Raw genomic sequence first — 18,931 nt, 5'->3', positions numbered from 1 at the left:
CCCCCCCAGCAGTGGGGCAGGGGCGCAAGGGGCAGGCGGGGTCCGTGTGAAGGTCGTAGGGATGCGCCTTAAGAGGAAGGGAGAGAGGGAACATCCCGCTCCTGAACAAGAAACTTGGGAAGGGCGCTTCCACCACGCACCCCCCCCCCCCAATTCCTGCCTTCGGGAATCTCTCTCCCAGCTCCAGCCCCTGTCGGGATGGGCAGGGGTCGGCGCCAGCCCTGCTGCGGCTCCCTTTGCCCACGCAGCGTTTGCTGCTCCTCTGCCCGGGCTCTTCCCGGTTTTCCCTGCCCTGCTCACGGATGAGGATTCCCGTGTCTCCAGGAGGAAAACGTCTGCAGCTTCCCGTGGCGCTTCCAAAACTGTTGCTCCCCATTGCAGGCACAATGGGGAAACCCTCCATGGGAGCACCCTGCCTGCACCCTGCCTGCACCCTGCCTGCACCCTGCCTGCACCCTGCCTGCACCCTGCCTGCACCCTGCCTGCACCCTGCCTGCACCCTGCCTGCACCCTGCCTGCCCTCTTCACGGAAGCCTTTGTGGTACCCAGGGTGGCTTTTCAGGGTGCTTGGGTGATGCTCTATGGGAAGGATCCCATAGGAGGAGGAAAAGATGATGCCTTCACCATGCAACCAGAAGGGAATGGGAGAGCTCGGGGTGGGGAGAGGCTGGCTGCCCCCTCCTCTGCTCTTCAAGAGGAGGAGAAGACCCCAGGGCCTAGCTGCTCACCAGTGACCTGCTGCACCCAATGACCCAAAGCTCTTCCTCGCCCTCCTGGAGGTCTGGTTTGGGGGTGCTATGGGTTGGTACCTGCGGGGTGATCCCGGCTTTCCCGGCAGCCAAAGTCCCTTCCCAAAGAGGCAGATGCAGCTTCGGTGCTTCCGAGGGTGCTGCTGAGGTGCTGTGGAACATGAGGTGTGTGAATCACTCGCCTGAGCAGTGGTGGATACCGGGGCTCCCGGTGATGCCGCTCACGCAGGGTGGTTTATGCAGCCCAGTATTCCAATGTTCCTCCTTACTATCGATCCAGGGAAGCACCAACCCCGTTGGCAGCTATGCCGCATCCCTGGGTGAGAGATCAGTGGGGCCGTGCCGGTGTCCCCAGCACCCATGGTGGGCATGGGGTGGGCTGTGTCGATGCTCGCTCCCCCCGTTTCCCCCCTTCCCTATTTGAGGAATTCTAGCTGCTGGTTGGTGGATGGTGCCACAGTCAGAGGCACTTGTTCAGGATTATCAGGCAGGAAAGGTTATGGGCTTGTTAAATGCCAGGGTGGGAGGTGGTGGGATGCTCCTGGGGACCACAGGGACCTGAGGGAGAGGAGAGGCTGCTTTCTCCCAGGAGGGATGCTGGGACATTGGGCATCCTCATCCGGAGGGGACCGAGGCCTCTCCCCTCCTCTTCACTGGAGCTTTTAGATCACTTGGTCTCATTGGACACAGTTTTGGCTTCTCCCTGCGGCCACCTGGGTGGGAAGCAGCGACTTGGCACCGATCTGGTGCATCCCAGCTGGCTGCTGTGTTATGGGAATGCCCAAATGGGATAGGGGATGGATTTGAGGACCCCCTGGAGCAGCTGTACCTGGGTAACGCACACCCTGGTCCTGCCAGGGAGCCCTTCTCTGGAGCAGCACCCGGAGGATCGCTCTTTGCACTGCAGGGACTGGACACTGTGTTCCCGGCCTCGGTGCAGGGACCGGGATTGCTGGAGTGTTTGGGAACGAGTCTCCGGGAACTCAGCGCTTCCCTTTCATCTCTGATGGCTGCGATCCCTCTTGGCCTTGGTTTGGGGAAGCTGGGATTGGTCCCACGGGAATGGTTCCCTTTAACCCTTGGGTGTTCCGTGGGACAGGAGCCGCCTCTCCCGCTCCTAGCAGTGGGTTTTCCCAACAGTGTCCTGGACACGTGGGCTCGGTTTTGTGTGGCAACAACAAGGAGCTCGCCCTGCCCATCCCTGCTGTCCCCATCTCCTGCCTCATCGCTTTGGAGCCAGCTGTGGACCACTCTGAGAGGATGAGGTCTGGTCCTGTTCGGGGCTGCAGGCAGCTTGGTGGCGAGGAGCCCCTGCATCAGTTGTTCTCATGGGTTGGGGGGGTGAGCTCAACCCGTTATTAGACACCTGAGAATCCAAGAGCAGGCAGTGTTCTGTGCAGCTGGGAGAGCCGGCTGCTCCCCACCCCACAGGCCAGCGGGGTCACTCCTTCCTCCTCCTCTTCCTCCTCCTTCATGCAGGGCCTTGGTGGGGATGCTGGTGGGCAAGTGGTGTCCGGGATCCATCTGGGGCCAGCACAGGCAGAGCAGGCAGCGCTGCCCATGTTAATTAGGTGCTTATTCATTAAGTGCAGGGGGCTGATGAGCTTTAACCCTGGAGAGAGGCCCATGCACTGGGCTATGGTGAGGTGCCGGGGGAGTGGCTGCATCCCTTGGGATGCTGGGCATGGACACGTCGCCTTAGATCTGGCTGCTGGCCTAGCCGTGACCTTAATTAGGGATCAACTCATCACCTTAATTACTGAGAGCATCGATTAGCTGTAACCTGTCCATGGTTCCTGGCTGCTCACATCCCTGTTGTCCCTGTCCCTGCTGGGGCTTTGCCCAGTCTCATCCTTCCCCTCTTGTTAAGGAGCTGAGAGGTGATTCTGATGCAGTCCTGGGTTTCTTTCCATGGGGTGAGGGCGGATGTGGTCTGGCATCTCCTGCTCCTTGCAGTCCCTCAAAACCCACCCTTGGCTCAATCCATTGGGATGAAGGGGAATGCGGGACCCACAGATGCCCCATGGTGCCGCCGAGGTTTGGGGTGGAGTTGAGGTTTCAGCATCCCGGTGCTTTGGGGGCTGCTGCTGCATCACGTGCTGTGTAATGAGCTTGCCAGCACTCAGCCTGGCTCCCGACGTGGTTGGATGTAATGACCCAGCCCCGTGTGTCGGCACATCCCTGCTCTCCCCATCCAGCCGTGCTCAGCACCACCTCCTTCCCCTTACAAGCAAGCAGTGAGCAGTCCCAGAGCATCTCAAAGGGTGCAGGGTCCTCTTGCCGCTGATGCGGGTAAAGGGGAGGTTAAATCCCCAAGTGTCCCTAAAGCTCCTTTTCCCCCTTGGAAGAGCATCCGGGAGACGCGCGGCAGCCCTGGGATACAGCAGCCAGGCCGGGGGAATGCCCGTCCCGGCACAACGTGAGCCGGGTACAAAACGGGGCCTCCCAGTGCAGGGCTGTGCTCTGGGAGATGGGAGCCGTTCCCTTCCCGAGCCTTCAGAAGGCTTTAGAGGAGTTTTAGGCCAGGGTGTTAGCTCTGGGGTCCTCACCCTGCTGAGCCTTCCCGGTGCTTGGAGCAAGGCAGGGATGCCAGCTCCGAGCGCATCCTCACTCCCTGTGTGGCTCTGGGTGTGCTCTTTGCTTTGCTCCTGCTCCCTGATGTGTGAACCCGTCACTCAGCACCTCTGCAAAGCCAGCCTCGGCGCTCAGGAGATGGGGAGCAAAACCCCCTTCAGCCCATGGCTTGGCATCCCCTGTGTGCAGGGGGGTACCTTCGCTGGAGCTGTGGCCCTCAGCACCCTCCCTGCTCTGGTTAACGCCTGCACAAGGCTCCTTTGGCTCAGGAGCTGCTGCAGAAGGATTGATCCTGCGGAACGGGCGATGCCATTGAGCCTCCCATGGGCAGAAAGGGGCCGTGCTGCTGGTTTCCACCCCAGCCTCACTGGAAGATGCTCGTCCCTCCCCATCCATGTCCCTGGAGACACAACACGTGTGCGTGGAGGGAGGAGCAGCGGCTGATGGGGAGGATTTCCCAGCTTTTCCATCCTCACTTTGTGCTTTTCCACGTTCCCTTGATGCAATGCTTTAAGATGGGGGCAATAATTCCCTTGGGAAGCACCCAGCGATCCTTCTCCTCCCTGGGCCTTTCACAAGCAGAGGTGGCAAGGAGGGAGCAGGGAGCTTTTGTGGCTTCCTTCCCAGTTAACTCACTTATTTATGCCGGGTTTCTTGTGCAAAACATTCCATGACCTTCACAAGCAAAGCACAGGGCAAAGGCCCCTCTTTGTGCCCAGCCCCGCGGGGCAGGATGGGAGCTGCTGGAAGTCATGGCAGGGGGATGGATGTGGGGAGATCCAGGAGGCAGAGGAGCTGAGCCTGGCTGCAGCATCCGCCCTCCCCAAAGCGTGCTTGTTTGGGCCTTGTTGCAGTTGGGAAGGAATGGGATGGAGCCTGGTGTGGTGCGGGTGATACAGGGATGCTCCCGGTTCCTCTGGGAAGGTGAAGGCATCTTTAGAGCTGGTTTTTCCAAGGCTTCTTGCTAAAAATGACTCCAAAAGTTCATTCTGGTCCTGCCTAAACCAGCACTGAGCCCCTCTGGGGCAGCGCATGCGATGTATTGAGCAGATGGGAGGGGATGGCATTGATCTGGGGGTGAGCCGTGATGGGTACCACTGCTCTCCCTACCCTGGGAGTGATGCTTCTTGATCCTCACCCCCCCCTTTTCCACCTTTCCATCCCAGAACAGGCGATTTCAGCTCCCTTGGGCCTGCCTCTGTTTGTTCTGCTCCTGCCCAGGCGTGTGTTTACATCTCTGTGGCCACGATGCAAAGCATCTCCCTCCCTCGGAGCAGCTTGGCCGTGGCTCAAACTATTCATTTCAAGATAAAAATAACAGCAACAACCTCAGGGCTGCTGCTTGGGCTCGGCCAGAGGCGAAACAGGGGCTGCTGGAGCGAGAAGGGGGCAAAACAACTCTATATAGGGACAGGCACGTGTGCCCATGGCTGCAGCCTCCATGTGGGGCCCACTGGGGCAGAAGAGGCTGGGGCTGGGGGGAAGCGTCCCCTCGCAGGAGCACAATTGTTGGCAAAACAGTTCATTTGCCAAAAAATGCTGTTTTCCAGAGGAGGAGGAGGAGGAGGAGGAGGAGGGGAATGAAGCTGCTCCATGAGCTGCATTGGTCAGGCTCAATAGCTGCTGAGCAAGGGTGTGTGGTCCCAAGCACGGGCTTGGCACGCTGTGGAAGTGATGCTCGTGTTAGTGGTGTCCAAAGCCCATCCATGGGCTGTGTTTTGGGGAGAGTGGGAGTTTGGGTCCAAAATGAGCTCTTTTTTTTTTGATAAAAATCTGATTTAGTTCATATTTTCTGCAAGGGAAGCTGGAGCTGAACAGAAGCTCCTGTGTTCCTCTCCCACCCTAGAGCGGTTTTCCCTGCAGAGGCAGCGAGTGGTGCTGGCACAGAGCATGCAAAGGGCTTTACTACCCCAGCCTAGGCGTCAAGTCCACCATTTCCAGTTCATTTAAGGCAATTTTGGGTCCAGTGGGCTCCTAATAACTTTTCCAGGTGTTTTCTGTCCTGGGGATGTCTGTTGTGTCCAGTGCTGCCACTGGGAAACCTCTGCATGAAGATGAATCAGAGGAAGCTGGAATAATGCATTTTGCCTCCCAGTTTTGTCAAGTAGCATCATGCAGCCTTTACTGCTCCTTCTCCATGCACGATTCCATGTGTGTTTGCTCCATGCGAGGTGAGGGTGTCCTGGGAATCTCCTCCTGTTGGTGACAGTGTTTAAGAGCCAGAGCTGAGTGTCACAGGAGGAGGTGCTTCTGGAGAGCATGGGGAGGAGGAAGGGACGGGCACTTCAACCTCCCCAAGCCCTGGCTCTGGCCCAGTGGAAAAACCCAGAGCTGCCAGGTATTTGTTGATGAACTGGGATGGTTTTCATGCAGCTCTGGTTGGGAGCTGCTCCAATTGAGAGTTTCCCTTTTTAGGAGGTGCTGGGACACATCTGCGTGTCCCCATCCATGGCTTTGGGGTGCTTTGGTCCTCAGCTGGCATCACTGCTCCCTTTGGGCCCATCTCCTCCAGGATAAATCACAGAATCCCAGCCTGGTTTGGCTTGGGAAGGACCATAAAGCTCAGCCAGTCCTAACCCCCCGCCATGGGCAGGGACACCTTCCACTAGAGCAAGTGGGAGATCCTGGTGTTAATTAGCCTGCTGTTAATTAGAGAGTGTGCTGATATGTATTTGCTAATCAGGGTGTTGAATGAGGACCTGGGCATCAGAGGCATCAAGCGGGATGAGCTGGGATGAAACAGGGTCCTGTGCTGGGTTTAGTGTCTGCGGGGCATCATCATCCCACTGGGCTCCCTGGGTACCCACTGGAGATGCTGGAGCTGCCCTGGGCTGGGATGCTCTGGTGAGTGGAGCCGCCTGGATGCAGCTCCCAGCATCTGTGATGGGTTGTTTCTGTTCACCAGAGTTTGGGCTCACTTTGCAGACAACCAACCTCAAGCTGTGTCTGTCGCAGCCGAAACAAGACCCACAAACAGGCTGCAATGTGGGGATTTCCACTGGTATGAGGAGAAGAGGAAGAAGCAGCCTGGCCAGGCTCTGCATGCAGCAGCCCAGCTTCAAATGAGCCCCAGTCTGAGAGGAAATTGGAATGATACCAGCTGTAAAGAGAAGGCAACAGGCAGGGTCTGAAGGAAGCAATAGCTTTGTGTCCTGCCTCCCTCCCACCAGAGCTGAGAGAGGGTTTGGGTCTAAACAGTGGCTTTTTGGGGCTGTCTCCTCAGGGTGCTCCCTTCCAGCCTTTGTGCACTTGGGTTTTGTGCTGAGCTAAAAGCAGCAGGATAGGGACTGGGGGGGATGAACCCCATGGGGTCCTCCTGTGACTGACAAGTGTTTGGTACAAAGAGTGTTTGTGGCTCGGTTGTGTGTTGGTTTCTTTCCAAGGAGCTTTTTCCTGCTGGTGCCACCAGCCTGGTGCGATGCTGAGGATGCGGCTGGAGCCCTCCTGGCTGTAAAGCACCCACTGGTACAGGAGAGGGTCCCAGCGACCCAAATGTGGGCTTTTCCTTGTGACCCAGCTCCAGATTCCCTGTTTCTCTTGCCAGCTCCAGTGGGAGCAAAGAATGCATCTGCAGCAATTCCCGAGGGCTGTGCATCCCAGCGCTGTAACCCCTGCAGGAAAAGCAGGACCGAATCCATGCCGGGCAGCTTCACGATGCTGGGACAAGGAGGGGATCAGTTGCTTTCCAAGGGGCAGGATTAGGGGGCAAAGCCCCCATGCTCCCAGCCTGCCCCTCATCCCATCCTCATGCCGGTGGGGTTTTGCATCCCTGGCTCAGGAAATGGTGGCCGCATCCCCCTCCCCATCCTTGTCCCTTCCTTTCCCCCCTCCAGCCGGAGCATTCAGCCTGATGGGCTGTATTAAAGTCAGGACAAGCTGCCAGCAATTAGGCTGGGCCCTCCCCCAGCAGTGTGAGAGGAGCGGGGCTGGGGCCAGGCTTTGGGGAGAAGGGGCCATTTCCTCCCTCCTGCTCCGCTTTGGATGCTCAGAGCAGGTGAGGGGCAGCGTGGGGTGAGTTCCCCTTCCCATGGGAAATGCTGTTGGTGAAACGGGTTGGGCTCAGCCCCTGGGTGTTTGGATGGGAGCCTCTCAGCTCTGTGTCCTCTTTGCTCCAGATTGGATGGTACAGAGGGACCCTGCATCAGGAGCTGTAGGGACAGGCCAAGGGGAATGGCTTCAACCTGCCAGAGGGGAGGCTGAGATGAGCTCTTAGGCAGAAGCTCTTCCCTGTGAGGGTGCTGAGGCGCTGGCACAGGGTGCCCAGAGAAGCTGTGGCTGCCCCATCCCTGGCAGTGTTCAAGGCCAGGCTGGACACAGGGGCTTGGAGCAAGCTGCTCTAGTGGAAGGTGTCCCTGCCCGTGGCAGGGGTTGGAGCTGGAGGAGCTTTAAGGTCCCTTCCAACCCAAACCAGGCTGGGATTCAATGATTCTAAATCTCTCTCCAGCAGTTGAGCATCCTGCATCATCTCTCCCACAGCAGTGCAAGGAACCAGTGGTTTTGGGGCCGATTGGATGCTCACCCAGCACCCACTCCCCTGCATCAGGCATGGGCTGGATCCCCCCTCTCCCGGTGCAATTCCAGCTGCCACCAGTGAGTGCAATCAGTTTGCCTCCAGCTATAAATATCTTAAAAGGGTTTAGGCACTATCTATAGTTGTCTGCAGTGGAAAGACATCTTATCTTGCTTGGGTGGTGGGATCCCCTTCTAGCAGTGGGGGGGAAGGAGATGACACCATGGGGGAGGATGATGACTTTCCATGTGGATGCGGGGCTGGATCCTCCCCCTGAGGCCAGTGTCCTGGTCCTTTTGCTCCCTGACAGCACCGAGTTGCTCCGCTCCGGGTCTTGCATCAGTCGAAATTGCTGTCTGAGCGCAGAGGAAAGGAACATAAAACATTTATAGCCCTTGAAAACTGCCAAGGAAATGTCTGTCTGTTAAAACAGCGGAGCAATTAGAGGGGAAAACGAGATCACCAACCCAGCAACGTGCTTTGTGTTATTCCAGCTCTTTTCCGAGTGCTCCCCATCCTCAGCTGGGGCTGGAGGCTCTGTGCCTCCTCCTCTGCCACCACCATGGCTCCGGAGGATGAGACAAGCTCTACCCCCCCTCCCATAACCCAAATTCATCCAGCTCCAACCCCTTCCACTGGAGCAGCTTGCTCCAAGCCCCTGTGTCCAACCTGCCCTTGAACACTGCCAGGGATGGGGCAGCCACAGCTTCTCTGGGCACCCTGTGCCAGCGCCTCAGCACCCTCACAGGGAAGAGCTTCTGCCTAAGAGCTCAGCTCAGTCTCCCCTCGGGCAAGTTAAAGCCATTCCCCTTGGCCTGTCCCTACAGGCCCTTGTCCAGAGCCTTGACTTAAATGGCACCAAGAAGTTAATTGGGTTCCTTCTTGTTTCTGGTGGTTGCAGTGGTGCTGGAGCAGGGCTGGTGCAGCCTGAATGTCTCTGGATGTTGTTAATTAGGGAAGCTCTGAGTGCAGAGGGATTTATGGTGTGTGAATGACCCCTTCCCGGGGTGAGGATGGGGCAGGAGGTGAGGGAAAACAGCTGCTCCCCCAGGAACAGGCCAAATCCTGCCATAAGGGGAATTTCGAAGGTACTTTGCTTGACCCAGTGCTTTCCAGGGGAAAATGATCCCCATTTCCCCAGCGGGCAGCAGGGTCAAGCTCCTTTGCTCAAGCCTTGCACTTCCTTGCTTACAGAGCAGTGCTTTGGTGGCTTTTCATGGCTCCTCCTTTCCTTCTGCCGAGGCTTTAACCTGGCTGAGCACCAGAGCTGCTGCTTTGAGGCAGGAAGATGGAGGTTGAGGGCCCACTGTGGTCGTGGTGCTCCCAGGGTTTGCCCACCCCGGATGGGTGGCTCTGGGCACAGCATGGCTTGAAGCTTCATGAGAAAGAGGAAGGAAAAGCCCAGGAGGGGGAATTGAGGAGGAAGAGCAGGTCTGGGTGACCTGGGCAGGATGGTGCTGGGGCACAGTGGGCTCTGCTGCAGAAAACCTCCTTTTCCTGGAGCTGATGGTTCCACTGCGTGTAGGAAAGTGGGATAACAGAACCTGTTGTGAGCAGCTGGCCTGGCTTGACCTGGAACCCAAGGGTCAGTTGGTGTTTCAGGTGGACAAACAGCTTGATTTTCTGGTTGCTTTAGCAGGGATGTGCCTTTCCAATGCCATCACCCCAGCAGCGAAACCTAGGATGAAACATCTTCCTCTTCAGTGAAACCGAAACTTTGGGTCTGTTTCCTTCCCCCCTGGGCTGTGAGAGCTTCTCAGGGTCTCGTTTTCCAGCTTCCTGCTTATTTAAGGCTGGAAATGCTTTTGCAAGCACAAGGAATCCCTTGACTTGCGGAGCTGAGGCTTGGAGGAAAACATGGTGTGTGGTTGGAGGTGGTCACTGTGTGGGGAGGTTCTTCCTTGCTCTGTACAGAGGCCAGAAATATCTCCATAAGGGAGAAGCTGGGCATGGGGTGAAACAATCCTCATGGCTTCTCCTGCTGAAATCCTCTGGGATGGAGCTCTCCCTGCTTTATTTTGCCTCCTGGTCTGATGGCTTTTGGGTTGTGGGTGAGAAGCTGCAGGGTTTGAAAGGGTGACGCTGGGTCCTGGGTGTCATTGGGTGGTTAGCTGTGGGATGCTGGTATGTTTGACAGTCCCACCCAGGGATGCTGGTACCCGTCCCCGCGCAGGGATGCTGGTACCCGTCCCCGCGCAGGGATGCTGGTACCCGTCCCCGCGCAGGGATGCTGGTACCCGTCCCCGCGCAGGGATGCTGGTACCCGTCCCCGTGCAGGGATGCTGGTGCTTTTGACCATCCTGCTCTGGGGATCCCAGTATATTTGACAGTGCATTGACTAATCACTGAGTGAGGTTGTTCCTCACCTGCTTCCAGGACTATATCCGAGAGCTGGTTGAGGTGGGGTTCATTTTCACTCTACAATACTAAGTCATTCTCCAGCGGCAGAGACTGGAAGCCCTGAATAGCTCTGAGCAAATAGGACGTGTCAGGAAGGGCTATTTCCACCCGAAAGCTAAAGCTGCTTTTAATCTTTACTACTATAGGAAACATGGAGCAGAACCCTCCTTCCTGTCTGGATATTTGCTGAGCGCTGCCCAGGCTGGGGGCAACAACAGGCTGTGAAATAAGTATCGGCATGCCTCCCCTTGGGAACTCCCGGTTGCCATCCTCGATTCCAAGCTGCAGGCAAACCCTGTGAGAGGGGAGATGCTCAGCAGCAATGGATTATGTTTGGGTTTTCTTGTGTTAACTTGATGGAAAAGGCCGTGTTTTTACAGAAACCAATTAGTTTGTGCAGTCCTTAAGGGAAGGAGCATCCCAGAGGCACCGGTAAAAGCTGCTTGTGTTATGTTCAGTGGTGCAAAAAGGCTTATAAACTCAAAAATAGCATGTGCAGGGTGCGTGGGGTCTCTGTACCATGTGCTCGGTGCTGGAAGAGCTGGTGGGCTCTGGAATGGCAGCGAGGAGCAGGAGATGGAGATGTGAGGAGCTGCGCCCCAGCATGTGACGTGTGTGGGAAGCAGGGCCCGAGCCTGCTCAGGGTCCAAAGCAAGTTGCAGTGAGTCTGTGATGAAACCCACCAGCAGCTCCGAGCCCATCAACCCCTTCCCATATAGATCCCGCTGCCGGCAGCGCTCCGGAGGCGCCGGCAACCATCGCATCCCCCGGGAGCTGCTGGTTTGGGTGTGAAACTGGGAGTTTGCGTCAAAAGCGGGACTCCCAGCCTATTTCTGCTCCCCCCGAGGGGGGGGTGGGCTGCTCAGGGTGGGGGCTGTGCTGAGCCAAGCCTGCCGCAGCCATGGAATGCACCCACATCCCACCGGGATGCGGGAAAGTAGGTCGTGGCCACGCTGGCGTTGCGGGCTCCGTCCTACATATGGAAATAGGGTCTATTTCTGGTTGCTTGCATGACTGGGGGCTCAGGCGGCTCCGAGCAACCTCTCGCCCTCCATCGGGCACATCCCAGTGGTTCTGGGGCCCTGTGCCTGTGTCCGGTACTGTTTCCGCCTCTGGAGTGAACAGCGGATGCTCGTGGGTCTGCAGTTTAGGGATGAAGCTTTGGGATTGCCTCCCGCTCCAATCGGCACATCCCCCTGCTCCTGGGAGGGATGCTGAGCTCCAGCCCTGCCTGCAGCGGGCACTTGAGCAGCAGTGACTGCAGGATCCCAGACCAGCTCCCTTCTTCCCAATGTTTTGGGGGGTTTTAGTTCCTTTTAATGACAAGGCATTGAAGCTGCATTTGTGAAGCATGAAGCTTGTCTGGGACGAGATGGGGCATCTCTCTTCCCTCTCCATCCCCATCAAGGGGCTGGGTGTCCCTCCAGTGCTTCCCCTTTAACCAGGCTCTGGATTACTCCTCCAGGCTGGAGTCCCTCTGGAGATTGCGGCACGTTTGCATTTGGCAAGCGCAGCATCTTAATCAACATCCATTCCAATTTCCATGACAACTCCAGGGAAGGTGGGCAGCGACTCCCTCCACCCAGCACACACCAGCTTGCAACCACCCCAGCCTAGCGGTCAGCCACGCATCCCCCCTCCATGCATTATTCCCTATTAAATGCCATAAGGAAAAGGGCTGCGTGGGAAAAGGGGTCCTTCCTTTCCTCATCAGTGGTTTGGGGGGCGAAGAGGAGTCGATATTAATCTCCAGCTGCCTGCAAGAGGCTTTAATCTATTCCCAATTAATCATTATTAGGAGGTTCGTTAGCTGTGGCTCAGCATGAGAAGGGATTGGGAGGGGCAACAGGGTTCCAGGAACTGAACTGCAGCGCTTGTAGGGGCAGGTAGGTGATGGGTTTCGTGGCAGCAGGGTAGGGATAGCTTTTCTCCTTCCCGTGCCACCTAAACACGGCAGGAATGAAGCATCCCCACAACCTCCCTGTGTTTTCATGCATTTATTGCCCTTTCCATGGATGCTTCCAGCATCCCTAAAATGATGCTGAGAATAGGGAAACTGAGGCAGCGAATGGGAGGGAGAGGAGGTGGGAAAAGGAGAATGGTTTGTAGGGCTGGAGAAGCCTCCTTTTAAGAGCAAAGGGGCTGAGGTCTGCCCCTATAGCCATCCTCTTCTCACCCCAGCCCATCCTCAGAGGCTAAGTGTTCCCCTCACCACCTTAATGACCACAATTAAACCAATCCTGGGAAATGAAGAGGCATTTAAAACACAAAATAAGGTTAAAAAACCCTCCCACAATTGCTTTTTGTGGTCATTAAAAGGCTTTTTCCTCCTGCAGCTGCCTCTCCTGTGGTTTCAGTGGAGCATCCCCTGGCACGGAGACAGCACCCTGGCTCACCAAAGCCATCCCATGCTCCCCAGGGGGCTGTTTGGGGGAGTCCACGTTTCTCCTTTATCTCTTTAGCGATGGGAGAAAATGGTTGTGGTGCATCTGACCTGTGCCAGTGTCACCTACAAGTGGCACGAGTCACTCCACGGTGCTCTCCATGGAGGGACTAACACGATGCTGGCCTCGGATAAGGGGGATTTCTGCCTCCTGAATCACTCTGGCTGCGACGGAGCATCATGTGCTCTAAGGCAGAAGAGGTTTCCAGCCTGGATCACGGTCCTGTGCCCTATCCCCATGTCCCCAAATAACCGTGCTGAGCTCATCCCACCTCTGCTGCTCCTGGGGAGGGCTGAGCCCGGTGCTCCCCATGGGAAACCTCATGGAAAAGAGATTTGAGGTGTGGTGTGCCCGGTTCCCGTGTCCCTCCTCTGTCTGTGGGTGATTTCTCTTGGCACAGAGACGTTTCTAGACCAAACCTTTCCTTCCACAAGCAGCTCTGAGATCATTTTCTTCCTCCCGTAGCACAATTGAGCATTGTCCTCCCTATTCCACTGAAAGTTAAGGAGAGGACATGAGCTAAAACACTGTGGTCCCCTTCTCGCCATCAATGCGGCTCCGCAAGCATCCCAAAGCCTTTCCCCGTCTGCAGGGAAGGGTTTTTCCCTGGTAAAGAAGGGGATCTACAGGTCATAGGAACCAAATCTGTGCTGCTGGTCCCTGCCTACCTCTCAGTGCTAGGACCAGCCCAGCCTGGTGGATGGGCGGGAGGGCTGGGGCTGCGCTTGGCTGGCTTTTGAAAAGGGTAATTGCTCTTTTCCTTGCCTTTTCATTGTTAGCAAAGGGCTGTTATCTGAGCAGGCAGGGAACAAGCTGCCGCTTGGCTGGAGGGAGCCTTTCAACCCGACTGAAATGAGGCTTCAGGGCTGAGAATTGGGGCACAAAGAAATAATAGCCCCATTTCTTTATTTGAGCTCGATATTTGTTCGAGCCGTTTCTTCACTTGAGCTATGACCCAGACCAAAGTGAGAGCCGGAGCTGGCCTTGTATTGCTTGGGAAGGGTGTAAAGAGGCTCCTGTGAACCCAGATGCTGCTCCTGGGAGCCCATCTGGGCGCACAAAGAGGGTTCTGAAGGGTCCTGGTGTTGCACTATGAAGCCTATGATTAACTCCCTAAGTGATGCTGGGTGGGAGCAGAGGCTCCCTCTGCTCCAGCCGATGGGTATTTATGTGCTGCTGAGGAGAGCATCTCACCCACCCACTTCAGCACAGCACCCACTGCTCACCATGTGCTTCTCCTCCTCTATACACAAAGGCACCCCAAATACCCCATTATTCCCATCTGGGAGTCCTGTGGCATCACCCATGGAGCCAGCACAGATGGGGACGTGCCATTAAGGCATCTTTGGAGCCCATCTGTTCGGTGTCCTGGTGCTGGCTGGGCTTTGCCAAGTGCCCATGAGTCACCCGTGCGGGGTATTTTTACCTCCATCGCCCCAGGCTCCCGTGTTGCACATCTCCCTCCACAGGTTCCCTTTTCCCCCTCCTTAATTAATGGAAACCATCCAGGTGTGTAATAATAGCGCCGGGTGACCTGTATGTTGCACACTCTGCATCGTAATTGGAGCTGGAACACAGAGACTGTGTGGAAACCTTCCCTGGCTATAATTAGGGAGAGGAAAAAAGGGATTTTTTTAATCCATGGTGGGACATGTAGCAGGAGAGGGCCTGGATCTGGCCCCGCTGCCTCCCACCCATTCCAGCAGCTTCCATCTCCCCTGCACTATCCCGAGGCGTGGATATACCTTGGTTGGTAGGTTTTGTATATGTATAATGGATATACCTTGGTTGGTAGGTTTTGTATATGTATAATGGATATACCTTGGGATATACCTTGGTAGGTTTTGCATATATATAATGGATATACCTTGGTTGGTAGGTTTTGTATATATATAATGGATATATCTTCGGATATACCTTGGTTGGTAGGTTTTGTATGTATATAATGGATATACCTTGGTTGGTAGGTTTTGTATATGTATAATGGATATACCTTGGGATATACCTTGGGATATACCTTGGGATATACCTTGGTTGGTAGATTTTCTATATATATAATGGATATACCTTGGTTGGTAGGTTTTGTATATGTATAATGGATATACCTTGGTTGGTAGGTTTTGTATATGTATAATGGATATACCTTGGTTGGTAGGTTTTGTATATGTATAATGGATATACCTTGGGATATACCTTGGTTGGTAGATTTTCTATATATATAATGGATATACCTTGGTTGGTAGGTTTTGTATATATATAATGGATATACCTTGGGATATACCTTGGTTGGTAGATTTTCTATATATATAATACCTTGATTGGTAGATTTTCTATATATATAATGGATATACCTTAGGATATACCTTAGTTGGTAGGTTTTGCATATATATAATGGATATACCTTGGGATATACCTTAGTTGGTAGGTTTTGTATATATATAATGGATATACCTTGGGATATACCTTGGTAGGTTTTGCATATATATATAATACCTTGATTGGTAGGTTTTCATATATATATAATGGTTGGTATTTTCTATATATATAATACCTTGATTGGTAGATTTTCTATATATATAATGGATATACCTTAGGATATACCTTAGTTGGTAGGTTTTGCATATATATAATAGATATACCTTGGTTGGTAGGTTTTGTATATATAAAATGGATATACCTTGGTTGGTAGGTTTTGCATATATAAAATGGATATACCTTGGTTGGTAGGTTTTAAGCCTAGAAAGGACCATGTAATCAAGTCAGAAGGGTTTATACAGCTCCTTCAGGCTTGTTCCAACAGCTCCACATCCTTCTTATGAGGGAAGACGCCCCGTGGGCATCTCCTACCTGTGCTTAGGGAAGGTTTGGACCAGACCTACCAAGGTTAGGAGCAGGATGGAGAATGACGGGACCCATCTCCCAGCAGGGAGCCCCGGGGAGGATGCTCTTGGTTGGGGACGGCTCTCAGGGTGCACCTTGACTCCTGCCTTGCTCTGGCTGGTTAAGCAGTGGCTGTAATTCCCTTTAATCCTCACAGACAGTCTCCTGCCGCCGCTTCACCTGCGCCACGGACCTTCACCACAGGCGGCCCCGCACCGGCAGCAGCGCCGGCAATCGGCTTATGGGGATAAAGCCACAGGGACAGGAGGGACAAAGGGAGGTGGTGGGGTTTTGGGGGGTTCAGTGTCCAGCCCAACAGGCTCAGCTTGGTCCTGGTGGGGTTTGGGGGCCAGGGAGAGCAGAGCCATTGCCCCTTCCCACACCCAGGGTTGGATGTGACCCCAAACCCACATTGTGAGTGCAGCTGGAAGGTGTTAACCTCTTCATTTCCTATGGGGAGAGGAGGGGACACCCTCTTCACACCAGCCACGTTCAGATGTATCCCCTGGTTTTCGTTCTGGCTGATGGCAATGCGTCTTCCCCATCCCTGGGTTTGATGCCTCAGACTGAAACCTTGTCCTTGGGGATGCCAGCACGTAGTAGCGAGTCCCAGAGGTTCATGATACCAAGTACTAAAAATAGGGCTTTTTATCTACAGCCGCGTGTCCTTGTGCCTTTTGGGAAGCAGGCACGAGGAAAGGCAGAAGTGGAACCGGGATGAGCGGGAGCTCCAGGCTGCTGGGGGCAATGTGGGCATTGGGGTGCTCTTTGGGGTGCTGGTGTTTGTGGCTGTAAGGAAGAGCAAGGGTGATTCCTGCACATCTCAGAGGTTATGGTGTGAGCTTGATGGAGCGGTGACTTCCAGCCATGCTGGGGTTCTGCTCTCTGACTCAGTTTCCCTTTGGGTAAGAAGGGGGTACAGGTGCCTGGATAAGACTGGCAGGGGGATAGAAATTCCTGACCCCTTTGGCCAGACAAGGGTTGCTCACCCATCGCAGCGCTGCAATGGATGCTGCTTGCTTCTGCCACCTCCCTGCTGTCATTTTAGCATTGAGGCCCCCCTAGGGAAATCCTTCATTTTATTACCCCACAAAAACCCATCAGATGCAAAGGTTTTATGCTGCCCTCCCCCCAGGGCACCAGCAATCCCTCGGGATCTGAGTGCCCAGCGAGGGCTCCGGGTAATCCCTTCGCTATCGCATCCTTAATCCTCACCCTGTCCCTCGCTGAACCGGCCATGGGGCAGAGGAAGGCAGCACGGGGCGAGCCTGGGTTTGCTTCCGAGTGCTGGGTGAGGGTGGTGCCATGATCAAACCTGCTGCTGGGGTTGTGTTGCAGCAAGGTGAGTGGGAACGTATTCCTCTGTCCATCCCCTGTGCTGCACCCCAGTGTTTCATAGAACCATGGAATGCTTTGGGTTGGAAGGGACCTTAAAGCTCCTCCAGCTCCAACCCCTGCCATGGGCAGGGACACCTTCCACTAGAGCAGCTTGCTCCAAGCCCTATCCAGCCTGTCCTGTCGCTACAGTGCCCCATCCCCAGTCTGAGCATCCAGACATGCTCTCAGCACTGAGCTGGGGCTCCTGCTCTTCCCATCTGCAGCTAAATATCCATGAGGACCTGAACACAGCCAGGCAGCTGCCTTCATCCAAGGCTCTGGCCTCGCTTTCCCACCTTGCTTGCACCCATGCCTGGCTGCTTCCTTTGTGTGCAAACCATGTCCCGTGGTTGGAGCATCATTTCTGGTGCTGGGTGGGCACCCAGGCCTTGAGCCCTGTGCAGGGCTGAGAATGTGGTGGGAAGAACACCAGCAGCCATGAAAACAAGCAGGGAGAGGGCAGCAGGGTTTTTAACCGAAATCCTTGCCTTTTGAAGGGTTTTGTGGTGGACTTAGCAGCAGCCGGGTGAGTCGTAACCTTGTCACTGCTCTGCTGAGCAGTAGCAGTGGGGCACCTGGCCGCTTGCTCCAGTCAGAGGAGGACTCAATGGAAGTGGTAGTTGGAAGGGTGGAAGTGTGACAGTGGAAGGGATGTGAGTGCGAGGAGGCTGGCGGGGAGAGGCCGAAGCTTTTATTAGAGCAACTGATATGGTTGGGGGAAAAAAAGCTCCAAAGCAGATAAGCTTTTGCGCTCGCGAGTCTTTATTCAGGTCCTAAATAGAAACAGCTCAGTCAGATCACTGGGTTTATTTTAATCAATTTTAGATCTGGATAAAAAAAAAAAAGGGAAAAGAAAAAGGCTGGAGAGCTGGAAATAGCTTTTTTTTTCTGGTGGTTTTTTCTCCCTTTTTTTTTGCTTCCTGGGGAGCCCCATCACTGCAGCAGGACTGGACAGTGTTGTGAGTGCATCGGGAACACTGCTGGACCAGGTCATGGCCCCAGCACCTCCAGACACAGCAGGTTTTGGCTTTCTACATCCCCTGAGGATGAAGTTGTGTGAGATGGAGGCCAGGACTCCTTGGTCCTCTCCCAGGCTTGCGAGATGCTGCCCAGTTGCTTTGTGACTCAGTTTCCCCACCTGAATGGCAGAGATGATGCTGGCCCTACAGCTTACAGTCGCAGAGGTCTGTGTCACACCAGGATGCTGCTGTATCCATAGGATGAAGAGTGGTCCCCTTGCATGGCTCCTTCTGCTCTGCTAATCCTCTTGAGGGGTGATGCAGAAGCCTCCAGCTGGGCTGTGGGGTCTGTCCCCACTCCAGCATGGGCCTGTTGTAAGTACACAACAGTGATTGTCCCCTGGGTCATTGCATCCCCACTCGGACCCTGCAGGTGAGATGCTTCAAGATGCCCAGGCTGGGGATGCTTTGCTCTGTGGGCACCAGGGATTTACCTTCAGCCATTCCCAGGATTCCTCCATCCATGGTGGACATCAGCTTCCAGCTGCTGGAGATCTTCTGCCCTTGGCAAACACAACATTTCCTCTTCTAAAGAGAAGGGAATTGACGCTGGGTGTCCGTCCTTGCTGGTGCACCCTGGGCACAGCACCCATCACCTATAGGGCACGGTACCCAGGACCCAGCCTGTCCTCTCTGCTGGTGGCATGGTGTTACCCTGGGTTTTTGCAAGTGCTGGGGTGCTCGGTAGCTGTTGCCTTAAGGCCACTGGTTTTCATCCCCATGGGGATGCTGGAACACTGCTGTCCCACTCACTGTATCAGCCACAATTATCCTTGGAAAGGCCGCATGGAAAAGGCTTGTTTAGTTACATTGCATTAGGAGGACTTCATCTGGGGGCAGGAAACAAGGAGGCTCGGGCTGTATAAATATTTGAACAACTCCTTCCAGCCCCCTTTCACACATCCACCCATCACGTGCAGGCAGGATACCTTGAAACGCTTCCCACCGCATACAAAAAGCCTTCACATCTCCCATTCC

The 18,931-nt window shown here is 54.9% G+C and overlaps 1 protein-coding gene across 2 annotated transcripts in view; it reads left to right on the top strand.

Moving 5' to 3' along the window:
* The window catches only part of SDC3 (syndecan 3), a 35,279-nt gene that overhangs the window by 720 nt on the left and 15,628 nt on the right, over positions 1–18,931 (top strand). Inside the window, exon 1 of one of the 2 annotated variants that reach the window (XM_057397876.1) lies at positions 7,854–7,913. The exons of the other annotated variant lie outside the window; for it this stretch is intronic. Within the exon in view, the coding sequence (XP_057253859.1) occupies positions 7,869–7,913 (45 nt within the window). The 5' untranslated portion in view covers positions 7,854–7,868. Of the gene's footprint in view, positions 1–7,853; positions 7,914–18,931 lie in introns of those variants that run through there. 2 annotated transcript variants of the gene reach the window in all.

The sequence above is a fragment of the Pezoporus wallicus genome, unplaced genomic scaffold (assembly GCF_028554395.1).
Source record: "Pezoporus wallicus isolate ANWC-B61680 ecotype Strahan unplaced genomic scaffold, APGP_CSIRO_Pwel_v1 contig_10769, whole genome shotgun sequence".
NCBI lineage: Eukaryota > Metazoa > Chordata > Aves > Psittaciformes > Psittacidae > Pezoporus > Pezoporus wallicus.
This window is presented reverse-complemented; position numbering and strand designations above follow the sequence as displayed.